This window comes from Nylanderia fulva, unplaced genomic scaffold (assembly GCF_048542155.1).
Source record: "Nylanderia fulva isolate GAGA-0341 unplaced genomic scaffold, ASM4854215v1 Scaffold288, whole genome shotgun sequence".
Classification (NCBI taxonomy): Eukaryota; Metazoa; Arthropoda; class Insecta; order Hymenoptera; family Formicidae; genus Nylanderia; species Nylanderia fulva.
This window is the reverse complement of record NW_028190356.1, coordinates 1-26,122: the sequence shown is the minus strand read 5'-3', so window position 1 is coordinate 26,122 and position 26,122 is coordinate 1. Positions and strand designations below refer to the sequence as shown.

Sequence of the window (26,122 nt, the reverse complement as noted above, 5' to 3'; positions counted from 1 at the left end):
AAATATAAAAAGAAATAGTTAGCGAAATACAGCACGAGTACGGGCGGTAATCAAGAGCGGCGCAACACATTATCCGACGCGGGCGATTACGTGGGCGCTCGAAGCGATCAGCTGTTTGTTACACGCGGCGCATAATTCATTTAATTTTAATTGATTTGAAGGAATTATAAAGGAATCAAATTCAATATTTAAAAATTTAAAAAATGAAAATATTCATATTTTCAATACCATTGATGCCCTAAAGATTTAATTGTTAATTTATTATTAAATATTTCATCTGTAAGATAAAGAATTTTAATGGAAGGAATGGCGATAAAAATTAAAATAATTATTGGAGTAATTGTTCAAATTATTTCAATTAAATGGCCTTGAAGGAGGAAACGATTAATAAATTTATTATTAATTATTGAAAATATAATGAAAAAAATTATTAAAGTGATGAAAGTTAAAATTATGAAAAAAAATTATATCATAGATTGGAGAATTTGAATTTTGAAGTGATAAAGTTCAAGTATTAATTTTTAATAAAAGAAAATAAATCTTTTTATTTGGGATTTAAATCCAATGCACTAAAAATCTGCCATATTAAAATAATTTATAGATTTAAACTTAATAATTAATTAAAATTTTAAATTGTAGGGATTTCATTATAACTGTGATTAATTGGTGGGTAGGGTCTTAATCATTTTAATAATGAATTTAAAAAAAATATATTTAAAATTAATCTTTCTCTCGTTTAGATGATAGATTCTCAAATTAAATAAATTTAAAAAATTAATCTAATAATTGAAATTAATGATCCAATAGAAGATATAATATTTCAGGATAAAAAATTATCTGGATAATCTGAATATCGTCGACGTATTCCTCTTAATCCTAAAAAATGTTGAGGAAAGAATGTTAAGTTTACACCAATAAATATACAGATAAATTGAATATTTAAATAATAATTGTTTAAGGAAAATCCAGTTATTAGGGGAAATCAATGGATAAATCTAGCAATAATTGCAAAAACAGCTCCTATAGATAAGACGTAATGAAAATGAGCTACAACATAATATGTGTCATGAAGAATAATATCAATAGATGAATTAGATAATATTACTCCAGTTAAACCTCCTATTGTAAATAAAAAAATAAATCCTATAGCCCATCAAAGAGAAGAATTATTATTGATTTTAGTTCCATGAAAATGTAGTAATTCAACTAAAAATTTTAATTCCAGTGGGAATAGCAATAATTATAGTAGCTGAAGTAAAATAAGCTCGTGTATCAACATCTAATCCAATGGTAAATATATGATGAGCTCAGACAACAAATCCTAAAAATCCGATAGCTATTAAAGCATAAATTATTCCTAAAGATCCAAAAGTTTCTTTTTTTTCTCTTTCGTTTATAATAATATGAGAAATTAAACCAAATCCTGGTAAAATTAAAATATAAACTTCTGGATGATCAAAAAATCAAAATAAATGTTGATAAAGAATAGGATCTCCACCTCCAGAAGGATCAAAAAAAGAAGTATTAAGATTTCGATCTGTTAATAATATAGTAATTGCTCCAGCTAAACAGGTAAAGATAAAAGAAGAAGGATAGCTGTAATAAAAATTAATCAAACAAGGAGTGGAATTTTATCAATTGAAAAATTTTTATGATGTATATTTAAACTTGTTGAAATAAAGTTGATTGCACCTAAAATTGAAGATATTCCAGCAATATATAATGAAAAAATGGCTAAATCAACTGATGGTCCATTATGAAAAATATTAGATGCTAATGGGGGGTATGCAGTTCAACCTGTCCCTACTCCATCATTAATAAAATTTCTTAATAAAAGTAAAGAAATTGAAGGTGGTAATAGTCAAAATCTTATATTATTTATTCGGAGATAAGCTATATCTAGCGATCCCAACATTAAAGGTACTAAAAAATTTCCAAATCCACCAATTATAAATGGTATAACTATAAAAAAAATTATAATAAAAGCGTGTCTAGTAACTATAGAATTATAAATTTGATCATTATTAATTAAAAGGTTTGGAGATCCTAATTCTAATCGAATAATTATTCTTATAGAAGTTCCAATTATCCCTGCTCACACAGCAAATAAAAAATATAAAATTCCAATATCTTTATGGTTAGTTGAATATAATCATTTATATTCATAAATAAGATTAAAATAATAAATTAATAATTATATAAAAAAATATTAGGTCTGATTTAAGTAGTAAATTATAAATTTATTTAAGAAAAAAAAATTTCTAATATTAATATTTTATAGTTTATAAAAAATATTAAATTGCAAATTTAAAGAAATTATTATAAAAATAATTAGAATATAATTTATAAGATTTATAATAAGAAAAATTATATTATAAACTTTGAAGGTTTAAAGTTTAGAAAAATTAACTTAAAATCTTGATATTATAAAATAATAAAATATAAAGAGGAAAAAAATCAAAAAATAAAATTAGATAAGTATTTTTTTTAGTGAAATTATTAGAATTTATTATATTAAATTTGAATTTATTTATTTAAATTTGAGTTTATATAAATATAAATAAGAATAAAAGAATTAATTATTAATAAAATAAAAATAAAAAATATTTTTGAATTAAATAAGAAAAGATAAATTGAAAATCATTTCATTAGGAAAAAAGAAAGAGGAGGAATTCTAGCTAAATTAAATATGAAAAAAATTGATAAAAAATTAAAATTTAATTTATTAATAAAATTAATATTAAAATTAAATGAAAATTTAAAATAATTTAAGTAGATAGAGATTATTAATAAAATAGTTCTGTAAATAAATATGTATAATAATCAAAATATATTTTTAAAGAAAATTAATATTATTATTCATCTTGATTGATTAATAGATGAATAAGTTAAAAGAATTTTAAAATTTAAAGTATTAAATATTCTAAAAATAGGAATATATGAGGATAAAATAATTAATAAAGTTAAGATTCATACATTAATTTTAATTAAAGAAAATATATCAAATTTTTTGAATCCTATCTGAAAAAGTGCATGACATCGATTCTCGCATATCTCGAAAGTATTGTTGTCGCTTTTTCGCGATGCTGATTGATTCTTTTGTTGGGCTTACTTCGTGAGCAACTGTCGTCGCAGCGAAGATCGCGCGTTTTGACAGTTATGTAAATCGAAGGTTAATAGTAACAGCCAAGTTAAGTGAAAGATTATGTTAAAAATCAAGTTAAAGGTTTCTCTTTTCTCCTTGGACGTGTTCAAGATTACTTCATCAGATAAGTTCAGATAACGTTTCTAATAGAACTTGTGTTTTTGATATTTAATTAATACTTTATATATTATAAAAAATTGATACTTTGTGTTATATATTTTATTTTTATATTTTATTTTTAGTTAATGTTTTAAAGAAAGAAAGGAGGAAATAAAGAAGACGAAGAGTTTAAAATAAGTGAAAGAAGGAAGAAAGGATGTTACAAAGATATTGTGCGGTCAGCCCGACAGAAGCCATAACGCAGAGAACAAAACGGCAACACTTCGCGCACTCGAGCCGGTCTGTTTCCCCGGCTCTCCCTCTTCTCTCTTGTCTTCTCTCTTCGCTCCTCCTCTCTTCTTGGCTCTTCTCTCTTCTCTCTTGGCTCCCTCCTCTCTCCCCCCTTCTCTCTCCCCTTCTCTCGCCCCCTTCTCTCGCCCCTTCTTTCTCTCTTCTCCTTCTCTCTTCCCTCTCCTCCCCCTTCTCTTTTCTTCCTCTTCGCCTCCCCCTCTTTCTCTTCTTCCTCTTCTCTTCTTCCTCTTTCTCTTCTTTCTCTCTTTTCTTCTCTCTCTTTTTTCTTCTCTTCTCTTTTATATCTTTTATAAATATATAAATCTATAGGGTTTATATCTATAGGGTTAATATATCTATAGGGTTTTTATTTAAATAAAATGAAGAATGTATATATATGTATATTTATTTGTGTATATTATATATATAGATGTATATTTATTATATATACACGTTATCGCCGTCCCCGTCCTCGTCCGCCTTCTCTTCCGCCTCTCCTCGGCCTGTTGCCCCAATAATAGTGAGGCGAGGATAGTTTTAAGAGGAAGCGCATAAAGCGCTCCTCCTGGACGCGAACCCCGGCGCGTCTTCCTCTGTAAACTGTAATAAAAAAACAAATTATATTAGTAATTAGATAACGTTAGAAGAATGTTAAGTTTACACCAATAAATATACAGATAAATTGAATGTTTGATTAATGATATTAAAATGACTGACTTTAAATAATATATAATCTTTTCCTTGGTTCTAGCAAAGTTATTGTACGTAATAGTTACAATATAAATAATAAATAATTTACGTTTTTTAAACCATATTTTTATTCAGAACATTTTCAATTTATTATACATTTTATTATATTTAATTTAATTATATTTAATGTTAATATATATTGCATATTTCTCGAATTTTTTCTCATTTGTTCTAAAATAATAAATGTATAATATGTTATAATAAAATGCGTTGTACATATACATATATATATATATATATATATATATATATAATATATACACATTACCTATTGATTTATTTAGCAATCTGTCTATCTATCGAACTATCTATCATCTATCGATCAACCTATCTATCTATCTATCTATCGATCTATCTGTCTCTTTTCTCTTTTCTACATTGCATTCTTTTATATATGCACACGTATATAATAATTTTTTAAAAATATTGTACATTACAAAAGTAGGGTGGAGTTCTAAATAGATGAACCCTCCGATTTTTTGGAAACTAAACTATTTTTTGTATTTTTGAAACGCTGATTACGAATATGATAATGAAAATTTGCGACTAGATCATTTTCAAAGTCAAAACAAAAAACCGACAAAAATATAACTTTTTAGACATTATTTTGATAAATATTAATGTAAGAAAAAAATGTTTCAAATAAAAGTTGTAGTTCTTGTAAAAATACATCATTTATGCCGTATAAATTTTTTGCGTAAAACTGAAAGTTTTTGAGAAAATCGATGTTAAAGACTAAAAACGGCAGGTAAAGTTCCGAAAAGTGCTCTCCTCTGATTTTTTGAAACTCAGTATTCTTACGTATTTTGATGCGCTGATTACGAACATTATAGTGAAAATTGGCGCACCTTTCATTTTCATAGTGAAAATCAAGAAAAACCCATAAAAATTATAATTTTTAACAGTTATTTCAGTAAATACGACAAATCATGATAAATATTTTAGACAAAAGTTTTAGATCTTACAGAGAAAAACATTTTACGTCCTATTAATTTTTACCGTACGAATGATAGTTTTCAACAAAAACGATGAAATCTAAATCTTATATCTGTTCTTCCATCTAAGCATGTACTTTGCAATACATATACGATTTCACATGGGTTTACAACTTTCCACGTAAAGTGAGGTTCCACGCAAACCTATTTGTCTAGTTTTTCGATAGTGGAGCCCCTCGCAGGGGGGGGGGGCGGAACGCACTATTTCCACGCATACACTTTTCCACGCGAAGCGAGATTCCACTTGGGTTTGCAACTTTCCACGCAGAGCGAGGTTCCACGCAAACCTATTTGTCTAGTTTTATGGTAGTGGAGCCCCCCGCAGGGGGGCGGAACCCACTGTTTCCACGCATACACTTTTCCATGCGAAGCGAGGTTCTACGTGGGTTTGCAACTGTCCACGCAGAGCAAGGTTCCACGCAAACACTTTTCCATGCGAAACGAAGTTCCACGGAAACCTATTTATCTAGTTTTGATTCATGATACATTTTTCGTTGCGTAGGGGTCTTGCTAATATTTTCTGTACCTAATACTTTTAGTATATTGTTGACTCATCATATTTTTAGTAAGGTAAAGATTTAATAAATATAAACTCTTTGCGCGCACATATCTTGCGACTTTTCATGCAAAGCAATGCTTACCATCCATCGTTTAATGCAAAATTTATTATTACACTGCTTTACATGGGTTTGCGACTTTTCTTGCAAAGTAAGGTCTACCTCTTATTGTTCTGTGCTTCGGATACAAAACTAGGTTTATAATTATAGACAGTTTTATATAGTTTTGCGACTTTTATGCAAAGCGTAAATTTCGAATAAAAGTTTTGGAGCCTAATTAATAAGTATAAATTTAAAGTGTAAGAACGGCAACAAGAGCCAATCGCGGAAGACAGCGCGCTATCCCAACGAAACTAAATTTTTTCGTTAGAATTAGATATCTGTGCACAAAGCACCAAATTTTACTTGGACACAGCCAAGATTTTAAAATATGAAATATCTCATCTTTGAGATTTAATTTCAATAACCCTTTAACCTCCCTACAGAAATAAATAAATGCAAGAGAAAAATATAGATCCGAAAGTCGCTGAATCGGGAATCGAACCCGAGACCTTTTGCTTGCCGGGCGACTGCTCTTCCAACTAAGCTATTCAGATCCTTTCGATTCTATACTTTTCTCTGTTATATATAATAATGTTGATAAACAAACGCCTATAAGCCAGCGTGTATAAGTTAAGAGTTTAACACGGCTCTGTAATATAAATATAAATTTAAAGTGTAAGAACGGCAACAAGAGCCAATCGCGGAAGACAGCGCGCTATCCCAACAAAACTAAATTTTTTCGTTAGAATTAGATATCTGTGCACAAAGCACCAAATTTTACTTGGACACGGCCAAGATTTTAAAATGTGAAATAATCTCATCTTTGAGATTTAATTTCAATAACCCTTTAACCCCCCTACGGAAATAAATAAATGCAAGAGAAAAATATAGATCCGAAAGTCGCTGAATCGGGAATCGAACCCGAGACCTTTCCCTTGCCGGGCGACTGCTCTTCCAACTGAGCTATTTAGATCTTTTCGATTCTATACTTTTCTCTGTTATATATAATAATGTTGATAAACATATAAGTTGAACATATATGTATTGTGTGTAGTGTGTGTATGTGTATAAACAGGCCTATCTATAATAATTATAGTTGATTATAAAGTAAATAATTCTTTGTAATAAATGATTTATATAAAAATATTTTAGAGATTAAATACATAATAATGCTATTATTATCAAAACAGAGCAGTAGTTAGATAAGAATAAATCATATAAATCATTTATTTATTACAAAAAATTATCTACTAAAACTTTGTAATCATTATATTCATAAAAAATTTTTATATATTTTTAGATTATAAATATAATTATTTTTACTTTTGTAATGTAAAATATTTTTAAAAAATTATTATATACGTGTGCATATATAAAAGAATGCAATGTAGAAAAGAGAGAAGAGACAGATAGATCGATAGATAAATAGATAGATAGATAGATTGATCGATAGATGATAGATAGTTCGATAGATAGACAGATTGCTAAATAAATCAATAGGTATGTGTATGTATTATATATATATATATATATATATATATATGCATGTATATGTGTGTATAAGTGTGCGCATAAGTGTGCACATAAGTGTGCGTGCGTGCGTGTAAATTGAAAGGATTCTATCAGGCATAGATGAAATTTAAATAGTTACTTTATTGCCAAAAATAAATTTTTATTAGTTTATTTTTATGAGAAAAATTTTTATTATATTGTAAAATTAATAAAAGAAACTTGATTTTATATCGTGAAATTAACAAAAAACTTGGTGGGAATATATTAATTCAAACTTCATGTATGTATGTAAATATAATGTTTTTTTTTTAAATCGGCCAACAGAGCCAAAGCACGAAAAATTAATTATTCGGAACTGTATCTCTTGGTTTGAGATCACTAGTTCCATATATAAATTAATCTCGAAACTTACATATGGAGAAATAGGCTCGTTTTCTCCGTCGTACATTTCTGTCTGATTTCATGTATATATATATACGTATATCATTTCAAATAAAGAGTATATAATTACCTTATTGAATTTATAATTTAAAATATTTTGAATAGTAACTGGTTCATAAATTTTAGTTTCCTCATATTCTCGAATTTTTCCAATGACATTCACAACTGTATAATCTTTGATAGTTAAGTCCATAGGGACATTTCCTAAACTCTTAGAATAACGTTTTTGAGAAAAAGCTCCGGATACGTGTATCACCTATATACATATAAAAAATATAATTATTAATTTTATAAAATATTTAATAATTATGAAATTTATTATTAAAAATGTTCTTCAATAGAAAAGTTTAAATTTTGCAACAATTGTTGTAAGATGACTTTGAAACATTTTTGCTAAAAAAGAATTTTCTAAAATTATAAGTTATAAATATTGTAATAAAAAATGTTTTTATGTATACATACATACATACATTTTAAAATTATTTATAATGAAATAAATAATGAGATAAATATTTAACAAAAGTCAATTTTTTTTACAATATTTATAACTTATAATTAGAAAATAAATTTTTACCAAAAAAATGTGTTTTGTAAAGTCATTTTACATTATTTATTATAAAACTTAAACTTTCCTATATGATTAAAAGTTTAACAAGGCTCTGTAATATAAATATAAATTTAAAGATATAAGACAGGCAATAAGAGCCAACTCGCGGATGACAGTGCGTTATCCTAACGAAACTAAATTTTTCGTTAGGATTAAGTATCTGTGCACAAGGCACCAAATTTTACTTGGTCACGGCCAAGATTTTAAAATATGAAATAATCTCATATTTGAGATTAATTTCAATAACCCTTTCACCCCCCTGCGGAAATAAGTAAATGCAAGAGAAAAATATAGATCCGAAAGTCGCTGAATCGGGAATCGAACCCGAGACCTTTCGCTTGCCGAGCGACTGCTCTTCCAAGTTTACTATAATAAAATTTTAATTTGAGGCTTAGTTATAAAGATACATAATGTCAAATATTGGAAAGTTGTAAAAAATCATGATCTTTTTCGACATTTTCGCTGAGGAAAAATCGTTCCCAAATTGACCAAAGAATCCACTTGTAATCGTTGGTCCGTTAGTTACCGGACACCCTGTATATATATATATATATATATATATATATATATTATATGTAAATATATGAGGTATTCCATTCCTAATCGTGCGTGCGTGCGTGCGTGTGCATACGTGTATAGTTTATATATATATAAAACCAGCATTGAACAATGTATATAAATTTTATATAAATCTAATATTGTATGTAGTTTTTAAAAAATTTATATTAATTAGTTTGTATAAAATTTATACAAGATATAGTATAAAAAGGATAGAATTGGTAAAATTATATATATAGTTGTCTTAAAGAAAAAACTATATTTTATTTACATTAATTGATTTGTCTTATGTACATAAAATATTAAGTATATGATGTATATAATATTATGTATATATAAAATGTTATGATTACACAAAATTTAACATTTTACGAGATATTTTGTAATTGATGTCAAAATACTGTTTAAAATATGTGATATAATAAAAGGCCAACTTAACGAGCTTATATGCTATTAATTGAAAAATTTATTTATTAATTTACGTCATACTATACAAAAGTTAAGATAAACGTTTCGACTGTACGACAGTCTTTCTCAATATCCTAATAATATGTTAAAAAATTAATTTAGTCATTTCGACATCATAAATAAATACAACAATTATAAGATTATATGACGAACGCAGTACAAAATTCATGTTTGTTGGCATGAGTTAGAGCGTCAGATGCTGTTATATTATGTAACGACACTGTGAACAAATTAATATATCCGCTCAAATATTACATTTAGATTTTTAATAAATAGTATTAACTTACTTTTTTGTCAACGAACATAACACTTTTTTTAAAAAATTATTTCTTTTTACTTAACATAATCACAATGTGTACTTTTTTAAAAAACAATTCGATATCTGTATCTTACAATGTCGGTGCGCTGTATATATACCCAATTTTTAAGATGACGTAGACAATTTTTTTAGAATATCATAATAAGAACCGTCAAGACGCTCGGTGTCCTTTTTTAGGTTGATACTGTTGTTTTCTTCTTTAATATATATCATTTCTGATATCAACCTTTTATAATAATTCTTTTCATAATTTAGGATTTTTGTGTCGTTCCAATTGAAATTGTGTGTAAATTTTACAATATGATCAGAAACCACCGAGTGCCTTGCTGAATCTAATCTAATATTATTTTTATGTTCATTTACTCTTGTACCTAATTGTCTTTTCGTCTGTCCTACATATGTAGCATCACAATTATTACACGAAATCTTATATATGACCCCCGAATTATTTTGGAGCTTATCTCTGTCTTTTTGCGTTTTTATGACTCTATTTAATTTCTTTAGACATCTGTATCCTACTGTTATATTTGATTTCTTTAATTCTGATGCTACTAGTTCCGAGATTCTTTCAATATAAGGTATCGCTATGAATTTTTTATTATTGTCATTATTTATGATTTCGTTATTTATATCTTGAGTCATTTCTTTGTTTAATCTATTAACAATAAGGAACTTCAGTCTATTATTGATTTCTGAGAAAATGAGATCAAGAGGATAACTATTGCTCAATAAAATCTCTATGATTAATGTTAAATTTTTACTATGAAAACGGGGATGTGATAATAATATTGACCGGTCTACTAAATTATATATTACACTTTTTTTGTGGCATATAGGATGATTTGAATGATATGAGAGTGTTCTACCCGAAAATGTTTTTTTCTGAAACACTTCTGAAACTTTCTGTTTAAAATATTTTAACTAAAAAAAGTATTTAATTTAAAAAAATATTTTCTTGTAATATTTTGAAAAGCTCTCGAGATAAGGTATAGAAAAATATCAAATAAAAATGTGGGTTTTTATTAAAAATTTTTAAGTTGACTTTGAGATTTTCTTTATAACTATACTTAAGATCAAATGTGTATTAACATTTCATATATTTTTTATATAATATATTTGTTACTATATTCTTGAAAAGAAATGATATCACTGCCAAAATATTTGCTGAAAATACAAAATAACATTAATTGATAATATATAATATATACCTATTAAATACATTGTCATATACATATAGATAATATAAAAATTTATTTGTTTTAAAGATAAAATAATAATTTTAAATAGTTTTATGTGTTAATATAATTTTAATTTTTTTACAGTGGATTGATATTTGATTTTTATCGTTGAATATATATGATCCAACTGAATATATATGAGCAAAATATAGCATATTCAGGTATTATTTTATTTTTTATTTTTATTAATAATAAATATTTCACATAATAAGACAAATATATATAAATAATAAATAAGCTAATATATATAAATAATAAATAAGCTAATATATATAAATAATAAATAAGCTAATAAAAATATTTTGTTTTAGGTTTGGTAGCCACTTATATTTTTTGGCTAAAACAAAGCTCCAATCCAGCTTTTGTAATTTGACAATTGGACATAATTGTGAAAATTTAGATAAAAATTTGACATAAATATTTAACATTATAGTTGTAACACTACAAGTATTATTTGATATTTTAATTGTTGATATTTGAAATTTGTAAGAAATTAATGAATGTTTGATTTACATTTAAATATTTTATTATCAAGAACACTATACATATACTTGTTACATAACAACTATATTTGCTATATAAAATTAAATTAAATTTTTATTTAAATGTTAAATTAATATTATCGTGTTATAGTTATTTATTATTAAATTGATATTTAATGTAAGTGCAACATTGAAATTTATAATTTAACAACTGTGTAATATAAAAACTGTTATTTTATGTAATATTTTATTTAATTTTAAATCATCAGTGTGCTATTTTCATTTAAATAAAATTTAATAAAATTATATAATAATCTGTTATTTAATTTATTAACTACAAATTTATTAACTAAAAATTAATTTAAAATTTATATAAACAAATATTTTGTTTGTATATACATTTATATTTGTCACATTTTATAATATTTAAATTTTATTGATCTGTGTAAACATTTAACAAAAAAGATTTAATTAAAATAATTTAAAAAATAGGTAAACGTAAAGCTATTCGTACTCAAGAGGAAGAAGAAGAATTTCAGCGATTAAAGAGAGAACGAAAGGCTTTAAATCAACAAAAATACCACGAGAGAAAGAAAGAAAATGCAACAAACAATATAGCTGAGCCATCTAAAGTTTGTGAATCAAGAAATTTATTAAATAATAGTTCAGTTGCAGTGTCTAAATCGCAAAATCCTTTGGTCACAAACAATATTTATCTTGCTTCATCAGTAATGAAATGTGTTATTACAACGTCGACTTTGAGCAATTCTGTTACTACAATTAACAACTGCATATCAAAGTTATCGAGCAATAATGCTTTGATAACTTCAAATTCAAAACTTGATAACGATAATGTTAATATAATTAAAAAAACTGTCAACCATGAACAAAATACACTTACAAGTGTTGAAAATACTACAGATTCAAATCAATTAATTTCAGTAAATATAAATGATAATTTTTCCGAAATTGATAATATACAATTACAAAATATCACAGATAAAAGAAAAATGAAAAATTGTCGAGCTAATTATAAAGGATTTCAAAACATAAATTATCATAATTTAAATCAACATTACATAGGAAAAATGGAAGTAGAGTGCAAATATTGTAAAGCAAAACATTTTCACGCTGAAAAAGTTTATAATAAATGTAATTCATTCAATAATTGTTGTAGTCATGGAAAAATTATATTGGAATCTCTATCACCATTTCCTGATGAACAATAACAGTTATTTTTTGGAAATCATAAAAAATCTAAAGAGCTTTTTAAAAATCTGCGAAGTTATAATAGTGCATTTTCTTTTGCTTTTTTTAATGCTAACTTGGTTAATTTTAATACACAAAGACGAAGTCCTTATTGCTTCAAAATTCAAGGTCAAATTTATTATCAAATTAATACTGCATTATATCCTGCTGCACAAGAACAATCAAGTTATGGACAGCTTTTCATTCTTGACGCTAACAAAGCTACAGAATGTCGTTTAAATGTAAATACAAATCTTGATGAAGAGTTATTACATACATTAGATGGTATTATTTGCAGCAATAATGTTTGCTCAGTCATATCAAATGATGCATGAAGAAGTTTGTAATCAAGAAAATTCAGGTTTAAATGTGCCTAATTTAAAAATGGCATTCTTAAATAAGAAAACAGGTATTGATCGCGGAAGATATAATATTCAAAGAACTAACAAAGTTGCTGCAATTTTTTCAACTACTGCAGATGGAGATATTCCTGATTGTTATGTTACAATTAGAAACAAACGTGATAAAACTTTAAAATACGTTAGTACAATGGATCCAAACGTTGAACCTTGGATTTATCCAATGTATTATCCACATAGTACGCCAGGTTGGCATGATAATATTAAACAAATTAATGGAAAACGTGTAACTAGATCTATGTACATTCAATATCGAATAGCTATTTGTGACAATACCAATATTTTTTTAATGGGTAAACGATTATTTTAACAATAACTTGTTGACAATTATGTAAAAATAGAAAAAGACTGGTGTAAAGAAAATCAAAAACAGTTGAGAGTGGAAAAGCATCAGGGACTAATCGATTATTTAGAAAAAAAGCGACTGATGCTAATGCTCGTGTTAGACGAGTAATGATACTTCCATCAACATTTATTGGTTCACCTCGAAATATGATGCAAAATTATCAAGATGCGATGGCTATTGTTCGTAAATATGGTAAACCAGATATTTTTATTACAATGATTCGTAATCCAAATTGGCTCAAAATTAAAGAAAATTTACTTTCAAATTAACAACCTGCTGATAGACCTGATATTTGTGCTAGAGTATTTGATATAAAAAAAAAAATTATTTGATAGATTTGATTGTTCGACAAAAATTTTTTGGTGAAGTAAAAGCATTTGTTTATGTAATCGAATTTCAGAAACGTGGTTTGCCGCATGTGCATATATTAGTAACTTTAAAACAACAATGCAAAATTATTAATTCGGAAACCGTTGATAAGTATATTTCTGCTGAAATTCCGGATCCTGCTATTGATCAAAATTTGCATGAAATTGTCATAAAAAATATGATTCATGGATCATGTGGTGATTGGTGTATGGTAAATGGAAAATGTTCAAAGCATTTTCCAAAATCTTTTCACGAGGAAACAACTATGGATAAAAATGGTTATCTACAATACCATCGAAGAGACACTAGCATTTTGTATGAGAAACCTGGAGAATTTGTAGTAGATAATCGATTTGTTGTTCCTTACTGTCCAATATTATCAACAATTTTTAATTGTCATATTAATGTTGAAGTTGTTTCAAGTATCAAGTCAGTAAAGTATTTATATAAATATATTTACAAAGGTCACGATACAGCATCTGTAGTTATAGAAAAAGATGTGAATAATATGGAAATTGTTCATGATAAAATTAAAGATTTTATTGAAGCACGTTATGTAAGACCAGTTGAAGCTTATTGGCGTATTGTAAATAAAATATTGCAAGAAAAAAGTCATGCCATCATTCATTTACCTGTACATTTGCCAAGTGAACAAAATGTAATTATCTCTAATCATTTAAATGAACAAGATTTACAATCTGTTTTAGAACGTATAACAATGTTAATGGATTATTTTGAATTAAATAAACGAGATGTTGATGCACACCAATATGTATATACAGATATACCTTTATATTACGTGTTCAAGGAAGTAATTCTTGATGGAAAACAAATTAGCCGTTGGGAAAAACGTCAGAGTAAATTTAATTGTATTAGACGAATGTACTCAGTTAGTCCAACTGAAATCGAATTATTCCATTTACATATTCTTTTATTAAATATTAACGGAGCAACAAGTTATAATGCTTTAAAAACAGTTAATGGTGTATTACATCAAACATTTGAAGTAATCTGCATGTTTGGCTTTGGGTTTAATTGAAGATGATGATGAATGGAAACGTGCAATTAGCGAAGCTTCTATATGGATGATGCCAAGACAACTTAGGTATCTTTTTATTCAAATACTAATGCATTGCCAACCATTGCATCCAAAAGAGTTATGGGATGAATTTCAAGTTGCAATGTCCGAAGATTACATATGACGATTAGTATTCATAGTCAGATCTTATATTTAAGATCGTCTTAAGATCTCGTTCAACCAATCAAATGACGTTATACGGCTATTTGATTGGTTAAACGAGATCTTAAGACGATCTTAAATATAAGATCTGACTATGAATACCGGCCAATGAGTGCTTATTAATTCTTTAATGTGATTAGTTTCTATGTTTAGATCCAACGAAGAACTAAAGGAAATAATCACATTAAAGAATCAACAGTCGCCGCATGAGCTGCTTTTTCTGCTGAACGCAACAAATGTTTCAATAATGCTCATTGTAAACTATTAAGACCATATTATATATTTAGATAGTTAGAATTTATTTAAATCAATAAAATACATGTATATAATTTTTGCAATATTATCTTAAGTATACTACTTTCAGCATTATAACCAGTAGCTCATCAAAATTATCAATATGTTTATTTATAAAATTTATGTTAGTGTAACAAAAACAAAATAATATATTACTGACGTGCTATTTTTTATATGTTCACGCAGTTTACTTAGTATAAAAAAATTAAAATAAAAACTCCAATTAAAGTGTTCAAAGTTAACGTATACAATTATGTGTAAATTTTTATAAACTTTCAGTGTTTTTTGTCAATTTAAATTCCTTTATCATTTCTAGAGTAGTAAAATATGAAAATAACCCATGCATTACTGTTTTCAGAATTCTAGAGTACGTTATATAGTTCAATTTTTACATCTATGAAAATTTTATCATAGAAAGTTTTTAATCAACACAAACTGTAAAATCTGAGGTTATGATTGTTGTCATTCAGTAGTATTTTGGCGGTGCGTCACTGACTTACACAGAATCCGGTATTATTGATATTTTCACTAAGACTTTTCTATATATTCTCTGCAATAAATATCTCTTTGTTCAATAACACGAGGTATGAGAGATACGAGCGGCACACGAGAGCACGAGCACGAAACATGTTGTGACACGTGAAAACCCGGCCGACCAGGACATGCGCAGCGCATTGCGCACTAGCGCCTAAAATTATCAGGATTAAAAGTCACTCTAAAAAAAATTGTAAAAAATAAAAATTATTGTAAGAAAATTATAATTAATAATAATAATAGAATTAGAATCTTCAGCTCAGACGTCCTCACAGAACTAAACGGAGGATGTCTACAGGACATAAAATAAACATCTTATTTTGGATATAAAAAGACACAACCAAAATTTATATGTATTAAACGAATGTTATCGATAAAAATTAAGTTTTTAACTACAGGGTATACATATACTCGATATATTGTAAGATGTCCGGAATATGTCTTTTTAAAGTCCTACAACTGTCCATCGCAGTTGAAATTTTAACAGGACGTCCGACTAACGTACTTTGGACGTCCCACAAATGGGGACATGTGAGGACATATATTGGACGTCCGAATAACGTACTTTGGACGTCCCACGAATGGGGGACATGTGAGGACATATATTGGACGTCCAAAGGACGTACATGTGTTGTGTGGGTTTGGACGAGTCACTGGAATAAAAAAAGCTTATGCTCAAATCAATCAATTACTTTGCAAAGAAGGTTGGAAACTTAAGCAATTTCCAGAAATGGAATAAATAAAGATAAAATATGAAGAAGAAGATGCATAACAATTGCAAAGAGAAGCTCTATGTGGTCAGCAACAGTATAGCCAATTAAATTATGGTCAAAAAAATGTTGTTGATTATGTTTTAACTCTTTTGGCAAAAACTAACAATTAACAAAAAAAAATGCTTATACATTGACTGTCCAGAAGGTTCAGGTAAAACTTTTATTCACACAACATTATACTATTTACTCAAATCTCAAGGCAAAGTTGTTAATACAATGGCTTTCACTGGTATCGCTGCAACATTACTACCAAATGGAAGAACAGCACATAAAACTTTAGGTTTGCCCATATCTCTTTTTAATAATTCAACATCGAATATAAAAGTTCAATCCAAAGAAACTGATTATTTAAAAAAAACAGATGTTTTTATTTGGGATGAAGCACCAATGGCACCGCGATATGCTCTTGAAGTAATGAATTGTTTCTTACAAGATTTAATGCATAATAATATACCATTTGGAGGAAAAATTGTTATTTTTGGTGGAGATTTCAGACAATTATTGCCAGTAAAAGAAAATGCCACACGTTCTAAAACTGTAAATTTATCAATTAAATTTAGTTCATTATGGCAACATTTCAAAATTTTTTCATTAACAGAAAATATGCGTATTTTACCACATAAACAGGAATTTGCTCAATTTTTATTAGATTTGGGTAATGGTTCTCTAAATGATCAGTCTAATAATATTGAAATTCCATTAAGATGTGTAGCAAATTTAAATGCAAATATAACAAAAGATACATACGAAGAAATAATCAAACACAATCAGTATAGACTTGCAGCAAAACGTGCTATACTTTCTGCAAGAAATGTTGATGTGGATGAATTAAACAAACAAGTTGTAAATTTACTTGATGAATCAATAAAAAGAGTATGCACAAGTATAGATACTACTGAAACTACTGATGATAATAATGATATTAATGAAGCTATTTTAACAGAATATTTAAATACTTTAAATCCAACAAATCTTCCACCTTATAAACTCCGATTAAGAAAATATACAATTATCATGTTCATTAGAAATCTGAATATCAGCGAAGGTTTGTGTAATGGAACAAGATTATTAATTTTAGAATTACCCAGACAACAAATATACATCCAAAATACGTCTATGGCACATCATACAAGTTATCCCGCGATCGTAATGGGATTGTCTCATGGGACGTCTATGAGACCGTAAATGTCCGCCTTATTTACCGCAATGGGATAATCTTGCAGACGTCTTAAAAGGGTCCTCACGATATCCCAAAATTTTCATAAGATATCGAGAGGATATTAAAATATACATCCAAAATACGTCTATGGAACATCATATAAGTTATCCCGCGATCGTAATAGGATTGTCTTATGGGACGCCCATAGGGCCATAAATGTACGCTTTATTTACCGCAATGGGATAATCTTGCAGACGTCTTAAAAGGGTCCTCACAATATCCCAAAATTTTCATAAGATATCAAGAGGATATTAAAATATACATCCAAAATACGTCTATGGGACATCATATAAGTTATCCCGCGATCGTAATAGGATTGTCTTATGGGACGCCCATAGGGCCGTAAATGTACGCTTTATTTACCGCAATGGGATAATCTTGCAGACGTCTTAAAAGGGTCCTTACGATGTCCCAAGATTTCTATAATAGGTATCGAGAAGAATGTACATCCAAAATACGTTTATGAGACATCATACAAGTTATCCCGCGATCGTAATAGGATTGTCTCATGAAATGCCCATAGGACGTAAATGTCCGCTTTTTTATCACAATGGGACAATCTTGTCAAATTCAATAAAAGACATTATGCGGTCTGTATGAAGGCACATCCATCATCCACATTGTATCAAGACTAATAGGACAATCTAGATTCTATGAAAACGTCAATAGACACATTATCGAAGAAACGCGGAAGACTTTCCATGTATGTTACCGACGAAACCCGATTTCAGAATAAACTAATTTTTCCTAGGCTGAACTAGTCTATACAAAATGCGTTAAAATTAACCAGTTCAACTTCTATGCAGTACTATTAACCTTGATAGTTTCCTCGCTTTCAAGTTGTTTTTTTTTATGTGAGAATGCACAGAGCGATGGCGTTTTACAAAGCCCCGTCCCCCCGTGCACTCCTATCTAAATATCATTCTTATATACAAATTAGTTTTTCTTAGGCTAAACAGGAAAAATTAGTTTATCCTAAAATCAGGGTTTGGCCGGTAACATATACACTCTTCACCTGCAAATTGTCACAAGTATTCACATCACCTATATAAACGATTTCAACTTTCCGTGTGCATCAACTGTACGTTGTCTCCACTGTATGTGTGCTCAATATTGGATATCTTACTATTCAAAATGAACAGCGTACTATTAAGGAGATATACAGATAGTGCACAAAGAAAGTTGCGTTTGCATACAAATAAGATTTCCAGTTAAAATAATAAAATTAAAAAATAGACAGGTAAGGGCTTCCTAAAAAAGTAATATTGTATGATAATTATAGTTAGAATATGAATATATTATTGAAAAATACATAAGTACATATTATATTATTGTATATTACGTATATTACGTATATTGTACATACATATCAGTTCTACGTAATTTATAAACGTAATTTATGTACGTAATTTATAAACATGGGCATGAAATTCTTCTTTGCTTAAAAATTATTAAAATAAAGCTGTGCTATTGCACGTATACAAATTTGAAACTTTATAAAAAAAAACTACTCAACTTTATAAAAAAAACTAATCAAAAAAGAGACCACAAAATAAGGAAACAATTTGTAATAAGAACATATATTATTATAATGTAATACTATCTCTTTTATAGATTTGATGGTCCATAAAAATGATAATTAGTTAGAATATAAATATATTATTGAAAAATATATAAGTACTTATTATATTATTGCACATTACGTATATTGCATATCAGTTCTACGTAATTTATAAACATAATTTATGTACGCAACTTATAAACATGGGCATGACATCCTTTGCTTAAAAATTATTAAAATAAAGCTGTGCTATTGCACGTATGAAAATTTGAAACTTTATAAAAAAAAACTACTCAACTTTATAAAAAAAAATTAATCAAAAGAGAGACCACAAAATAAGGAAACAATTTGTAATAGAATATATATTAATATTATATATATATATATATTATATAATGTAATACTATCTTTTTTATGGATCTAATGGTCCATAAAAATGATAGTAATTGCATAAAATCTAACTACCTTAGATTTTTTTCATCACTATTTAGAAGATTTTCATCAACTATTTTCTCATTAATATTTTTATCAGCTGCGTTATTAGCCACAGTATTAACTTGGTTTTCATTATCGACTTCATTGATTTCATCCTCGGCCACGATTTCCAAATCATTCGCAACATGTGTTATTTTCCTGAAAAACGTTTTGTATATGTAAATTATTTTTGTTTCGTTTCCTTGGCTCTATTGCCCAGCTTAGAAGACAGCATACTTATATTATGTAAATTATTATTTTCTCTAAAACTAATTTTTTTCTAGCTTACTTAACATGGTAATATTTCATATTATTCGGCTTTTACACATATAAAGTATCACGTCTTTTTATTTAGCTTTTTTGCAACAAATATTTATAAAATCAAGCGTAGTAAATTACGAAATCGTTGTTTTGCAGAATTAAATAGATTGCTCTACAGCAATAAAACATAAAATTTTATGCAAAACAGAACTTCGTAATTTACTACGCTTGATTTCATTAAGCATTTGCTGCAAAAAAGCTAAATAAACGTCATTTTATATATATATAAAAGAATAATATAAATCGTTATCATGTTAAGTAGGTTAAAAGAAAAATATAGTAAACTATATCTAAACATATGTTAAATAAAATTTACTTTTGTTCTCGTGAAAAGCGCACAGGGGCATGACGCAGCCATGATTTAATTGGATTGCTTATATGTTTATTGCGTATTTAAAAGACATTTAAAGGACCTTTCAAAGATTTTATGTGGCTCACATATATCTTTGGGATTTTCTGAACATCTTTTGGATATGCATACTGTGTGAATTTTCATAAAAATAAATAATATATACATATATTTGAAAGCAAAATAATATATACATATACGCATATTAGAAAACAGTCAATTATACAAAAATCATAATATAATACAGAGAACAATATTCAAATAAATATTACTTGTTCCAAATATATCATAAGTTTTTATATCCACAAGTATATCACAAATTCATCACAAGCATTAAAATTCATAATATATTCTGAATTCTATTAAGCGTAGTATTTTTATCAAAAATATTAAATTGAAACAAAAATATTTGGATGTCTTAGTACGTTAAGTAAATTTGATTTTTTTTATACAATTTTTTTTATTATTTTTGAAAAGAAAATAAATTCTTTAAAGTGATAATAAAAATTTCTATTTGTAACAATTTTAAAGCTATTGTCAAGATTAAATTTTTGTTAACCCTCTGTTAAACGCAATGTACAAATAAGTAATTATTTTAATATACTATTCCATATTACTAACCCAGATAGCACATGGACATTCAATGGATGTCCATTGAACGTCTACTTTCTGGACGTCGGACATCTATTTTTGGTCCAAATAAGATTCGTCGGACGTCTGATGGACATCCATATCACATACGCTTGACACAACTTCGGACATCCATAAAATATCTGAAATAAGACTGTTGTTGAACCTATTTTGGACTTATTTTGGATCATCTTGGACGTATTAACGATATCCATAATAAATCCAAAATAGGTCGAAAACGGTCTCATTTCGGACATATTACGGACGTAATTTTGGGATACATACTCGCGAATCTAATAAAATACTAAAACAATTGATTTATTCAAATATAAACATTTATTGACTTTTGAGTTTGGTACCGAAAATATTGTTTTGTCAATATATATAATAATATATAATAATTATTATATATTATATATTTATTTTTATACATATACATGTAAAAAAATATATAATATAATATACAAAAATGATCAATATTACATACAAGATGTCAGGGTAAAGATTGTGCCAATTATACTCGCGAGCAAGTAGAATACAGTAAACTGAACAGAAAAGTTTTATATCATTTTGCTAAATTCGCAATAATTGTTATATTATTAAAATATTTAAGCCAATGAGCGAATGAAAAGCGAAAGTTTGGAATTGGTAGGTATCATATACAATAGAATAGATCGGCTAAAAAGATAGTAGGGGTCGATTTATTTTATTGTCTATGTTATGCCTACAGATTCCAAACTATCGCTTTCCATGCGCCCATTGGCTTACATATTCAAATTAATCACATTATTTTGCAAAAGCAAAATGATATAAGATTTTTATGTTTAGTTTACTACAATGTTTTATCTACTCACGAGCGTTGACATCCGACAATTTGTATATTTGAGAATAATTATAATATATATTAATTATAAAAGATAATATATAATATGGAAATCTAACATATGTATGGCTTATTATTTATATGTATAAGATATATCATAGAAATATTATTTTTCATTGACTGGAAATATTAAAAATCTTATTTAAAAACTAGAAATTAAATTGAACATTTTGTTACGGAAACATTAGTATCACATACGTACATATTATAAAATAAATCTTAACTTTATCTTGAAATAAATCTAACTTAAAAAACTTTGAACGCTTACAATGTTAATTATTACGCATATGTATCATATAAATATATATGATAAAATATATCAAAAATTTATTAATATTATTAATCTTCTTGTTATTAGTCTTCTTATAGTTATGATGAGTCTTCTTCAGTTCTTTGTTTATCTTGCTTCTTCTTTTCACCATTTAATCTTTCTTTAGCTCTTCGCAGCCATTTCTGAACTGCTTCTTCTAAAACTTTCTTGTTATATTCGGAATTACTATCTTGACCGGAAACTGTAATAAAAAAATCAGCATCTTGTAAGCAATAATTTATTTTTTTATTTATGTGATTTCATTAAGATTAATTATTTAAATAAGATAACATTAATAAATTAAACAAATAACATTATCTACTTATAGACATACTTACCAATTAGCAAGTCAGCGAGTTTTAAATGACAAAATTTCCTTTTCTGTTTTGCTCCTAGCCAACTATATTTTTCAGCCAGCTCGTTGGTCAACAAACGAGTACAATTGCGCTTAATAAATTCGTAAGGATTTTTTCCCCCTACTCTGGATACTTCTTTAACCTACAATAAATATTTTTTAAAAAACATTATTTTGAAAATTACAAATATATAACAATATGTTTAACAATTAATTTAATAATTTACATGTTATTAATATTACTATATAATTTTATATTATAAATTTTAATAATATATCGCTCTAATAACCACAAATTAGATTTAAAATGTAATAAATAATATAAAATTAAAAGGAATTGAAAGAATCTATTTTATTTTTTTTGAAATTTATATATTAATTTAATTTAATAAATTTTTATTTTTAATTTTAACTTATTTACTAAGTTAATTTTTATTTTGTGATTTAGAATTTTAGATTAACTGTAATTGTTTTTAAAATATTTATAAAATCTATTGTAAATAATTAACATTTTAAAAGTTAAACAATTAGTTATTAATTTTAAAAATCCAATAAAACTCATTAAAAAAAATTAATAATTAATAAATTATTATTACCGATATTTCGAACTTATTCGGTTGATTTAAAAATTGTTCCACGTGCTCTTCTAAATCTTCCACCGAATTAAAAGGAAGATGAGGAAAAGAAAAAATAGACTCTTCTCTTTCAGTTACATTGGGCCGTTGATGAACTTGTTGCAACAATTCATTTTTCATATCTTTTAAATCATCTGCTATTTGCCATAACTGGGTCTTAAAGTATGATTGCTGACGGATAATTTCTTTAAAATACTGAAGCACTGTAAATTAAAACAAAAATAATGTAAAGATTATTTTTTACTTACTAAATTCCAGTTTTTTAAAGATTCCATTGAGATTATATATGTATATATAAAATAGTAATTTCAGAATATATGTATATTGAATAGATTTTTGTCCGTGCTATTAACGTATAGTTATGACATTTTATTTATAAAGTGCACAGACAAAGAAAGCAATCACAAAAACATTTTTAATATTTCTTTGTATAACAAAATAATAAATATAAATAATAAAATATAAATATGATTAAATATAAACATGATTAATATAAATATAATTATTGATTAAAATAATGATTAAGATAATGAAATATAATAAAGAAGATGGTGATAAAATGATGATAATGATAAAATAATGTTAATATAATAATAATATCAAAAAATAGAATAAACAGTATAATAATAATTAATAATTATTTCTTTACAGTTATTTACTGATAGCACAGACAAAACCTATGAAAAATTATAAAGTTAGTTTTAAACAATATAAATTATGTACCAATTTTATTGTCGACAACATCTTCTGTCTTATTATTTTGTATGTTGTGCTCATTGTCCTGCAAAATATTTGAAATATTCAAAAATCCATCTTGTAAGTGCTTCGTCCGTTTATTCGGAACTTCATTGGATGATTGATCCACTGATCTTGATTGACATTTGTTGCTCTTCGCATTTTCGTAATTTGTACTTTTCAATGATTCTATGTATAAAAAAAATAATAATAGTAGTTACATATATAATCTTTGTAATACACAAACTAAACATATTTAATAATATCAGTATATACTTATTTTATAATAATTTTAATTTAGTAGCTTTTATTATTATATTAATTTAATAATTTTATTAGTATTTTAGTTTTATATATAATAAAATATATAGAATACTGCATGAATGAACATAATAACATAGGAAATTCAATGCTAATTCTGAAATAATAAAAATATTGGCTCTTCTAATTGTTTTAGAATTAAATTTCATTATTTCTATTTTTTTGGAAAAGCATATCAAGTATTGTCCTATATTAGTTTTTTTATTGACCCATTTTAACTATATTGTTAAATACAATTTCTTTAAATCTTGAAGATTCATTAAAATTGTTGTTGCGAACGCGCGGCTTGAACCGTGGTCCGACGCGAAGCTGCGGCGAACGAGCATGCTCGGCCTTTTTAGGGCCGCGTCTCGCGCGCCGCCTCTCAAATCCTTCACCCGTTTTTTTTTTTTTTTTATTGGAAAGAAATCATAGGAATCTCATGAGAGATGTGATGGATGGACAATAGGATAATTGTTGAGTGGACTGTATCTTAATAGGGTGATCGCGCACCCATGTGTGCGCTGAGATTGATGATTTACGTAGGAAGCCGAATTGAAAAGAAGTCTTGAAGTTGATGAACAAAAACAGATCAATTTATTATTTCACATGTCAGAAAGTCACCTGGACTTGACAAAAACAAATCAAAGAAAAAAAGAACAAAAACTCGATATGAGAATCGAAAGCGTTTGCTGTACACGTTTCGAAGCTCGCGATCACAAAAGAAAAAACTGTTTGTCCGATATCGACACCAATGTTTTTTGTCGCAAGCGAAAACAATGTCTTATTTGAAAGTCACGATCGCGAATCGTACAACAACAAATTTGTCCTCTTGTGGACGACCGTTATAATTTATCGAACACGCGCACATATGATTTGACGCGACTTAATAATTGTCTTCAATTATGTGACATTCAATCCTCCAGCAGGATCCGAATATTCGTAATGTTCGATCACGTGCATTTATATGCAATTAACTATCACACAGAATCCTCCCGCAGGATTCGAATATTCGCAGGAGTCGATCACGTGTACGCAGCGTGCACAATACGACGGCGAGTTCGTCGCGACGGCGTACTACGACAATTGTGAGAGAGAGCGCGGGAGAGAGAGAGAGAGAGAGAGAGAGAGAGAGAACGAGTGAGAGAGAGAATGCACGACATGCATTCACCGATACGCGAATATCGCAGTGAATCCTCCAGCAGGATCCGAATACTCGTAATGTTCGATCACGTGCACGTAGCATGCACGAGACAATGGCGAATTCGTCGCGAGAACGTGTATGTTGCGTCGCGAACGAGATCCGATTACTCGTTAACTCTTCACTCTCGATATGTCACACAATACCGCGCAAATCTGTTCGTATTTGTCGCGATAATACATTCACGCACTTATTACACGGTAACGCGAATTCTTTGGTCTGACTTGCGACCAACGCCGGCTCTCTCTCCGCGACGACTGTCCCCGACGGAATGCTACCCTCATCGATCACGCTATCGACCGCCTGATCGCGAGGGGTACACGCGGAACGCGCTAATTGGCCGAAAATTTGCTTCCGCGGCGCTTCCCGCGGTGCGTGCCGCGAGGTGCTGCCGTGTTAGGCCCGCGGCAATTGCTTTCACT

General features: G+C 27.7%; 1 protein-coding gene and 1 long non-coding RNA gene across 2 annotated transcripts; both read right to left on the bottom strand.

Moving 5' to 3' along the window:
• Window positions 1-7,950: 7,950 nt before the first annotated feature.
• LOC114935832 (uncharacterized) lies at window positions 7,951-20,633 on the bottom strand. The gene is made up of 3 exons (XR_003820577.2): window positions 20,619-20,633; window positions 19,973-20,140; window positions 7,951-8,088 (listed from the first exon to the last, which is right to left on the bottom strand). It is a non-coding gene; the product is annotated as an uncharacterized LOC114935832 (long non-coding RNA).
• Window positions 20,634-21,749: 1,116 nt separating this feature from the next.
• LOC114937084 (uncharacterized) lies at window positions 21,750-24,381 on the bottom strand. Its single transcript, XM_085484015.1, has 4 exons — window positions 24,188-24,381; window positions 23,426-23,667; window positions 22,813-22,972; window positions 21,750-22,676 (listed from the first exon to the last, which is right to left on the bottom strand). Exons 2-4 carry the CDS (start codon window positions 23,582-23,584, stop codon window positions 22,534-22,536), a joined length of 462 nt encoding a protein of 153 aa, XP_085340141.1. The 5' UTR covers window positions 23,585-23,667; window positions 24,188-24,381; the 3' UTR covers window positions 21,750-22,533.
• Window positions 24,382-26,122: the final 1,741 nt, after the last annotated feature.

Bases quoted from the DNA above. Each gene is read 5' to 3' on its own strand.
- LOC114937084 (XM_085484015.1), bottom strand. From the start codon at position 23,584: ATGAAAAATGAATTGTTGCAACAAGTTCATCAACGGCCCAATGTAACT. The intron at 22,973-23,425 runs GTAATAATAATT...TATTTATTGTAG, and splicing joins CGAATAAGTTCGAAATATCG to GTTAAAGAAGTATCCAGAGT. The intron at 22,677-22,812 runs GTAAGTATGTCT...TTTTTATTACAG, and splicing joins ACTCGCTGACTTGCTAATTG to TTTCCGGTCAAGATAGTAAT.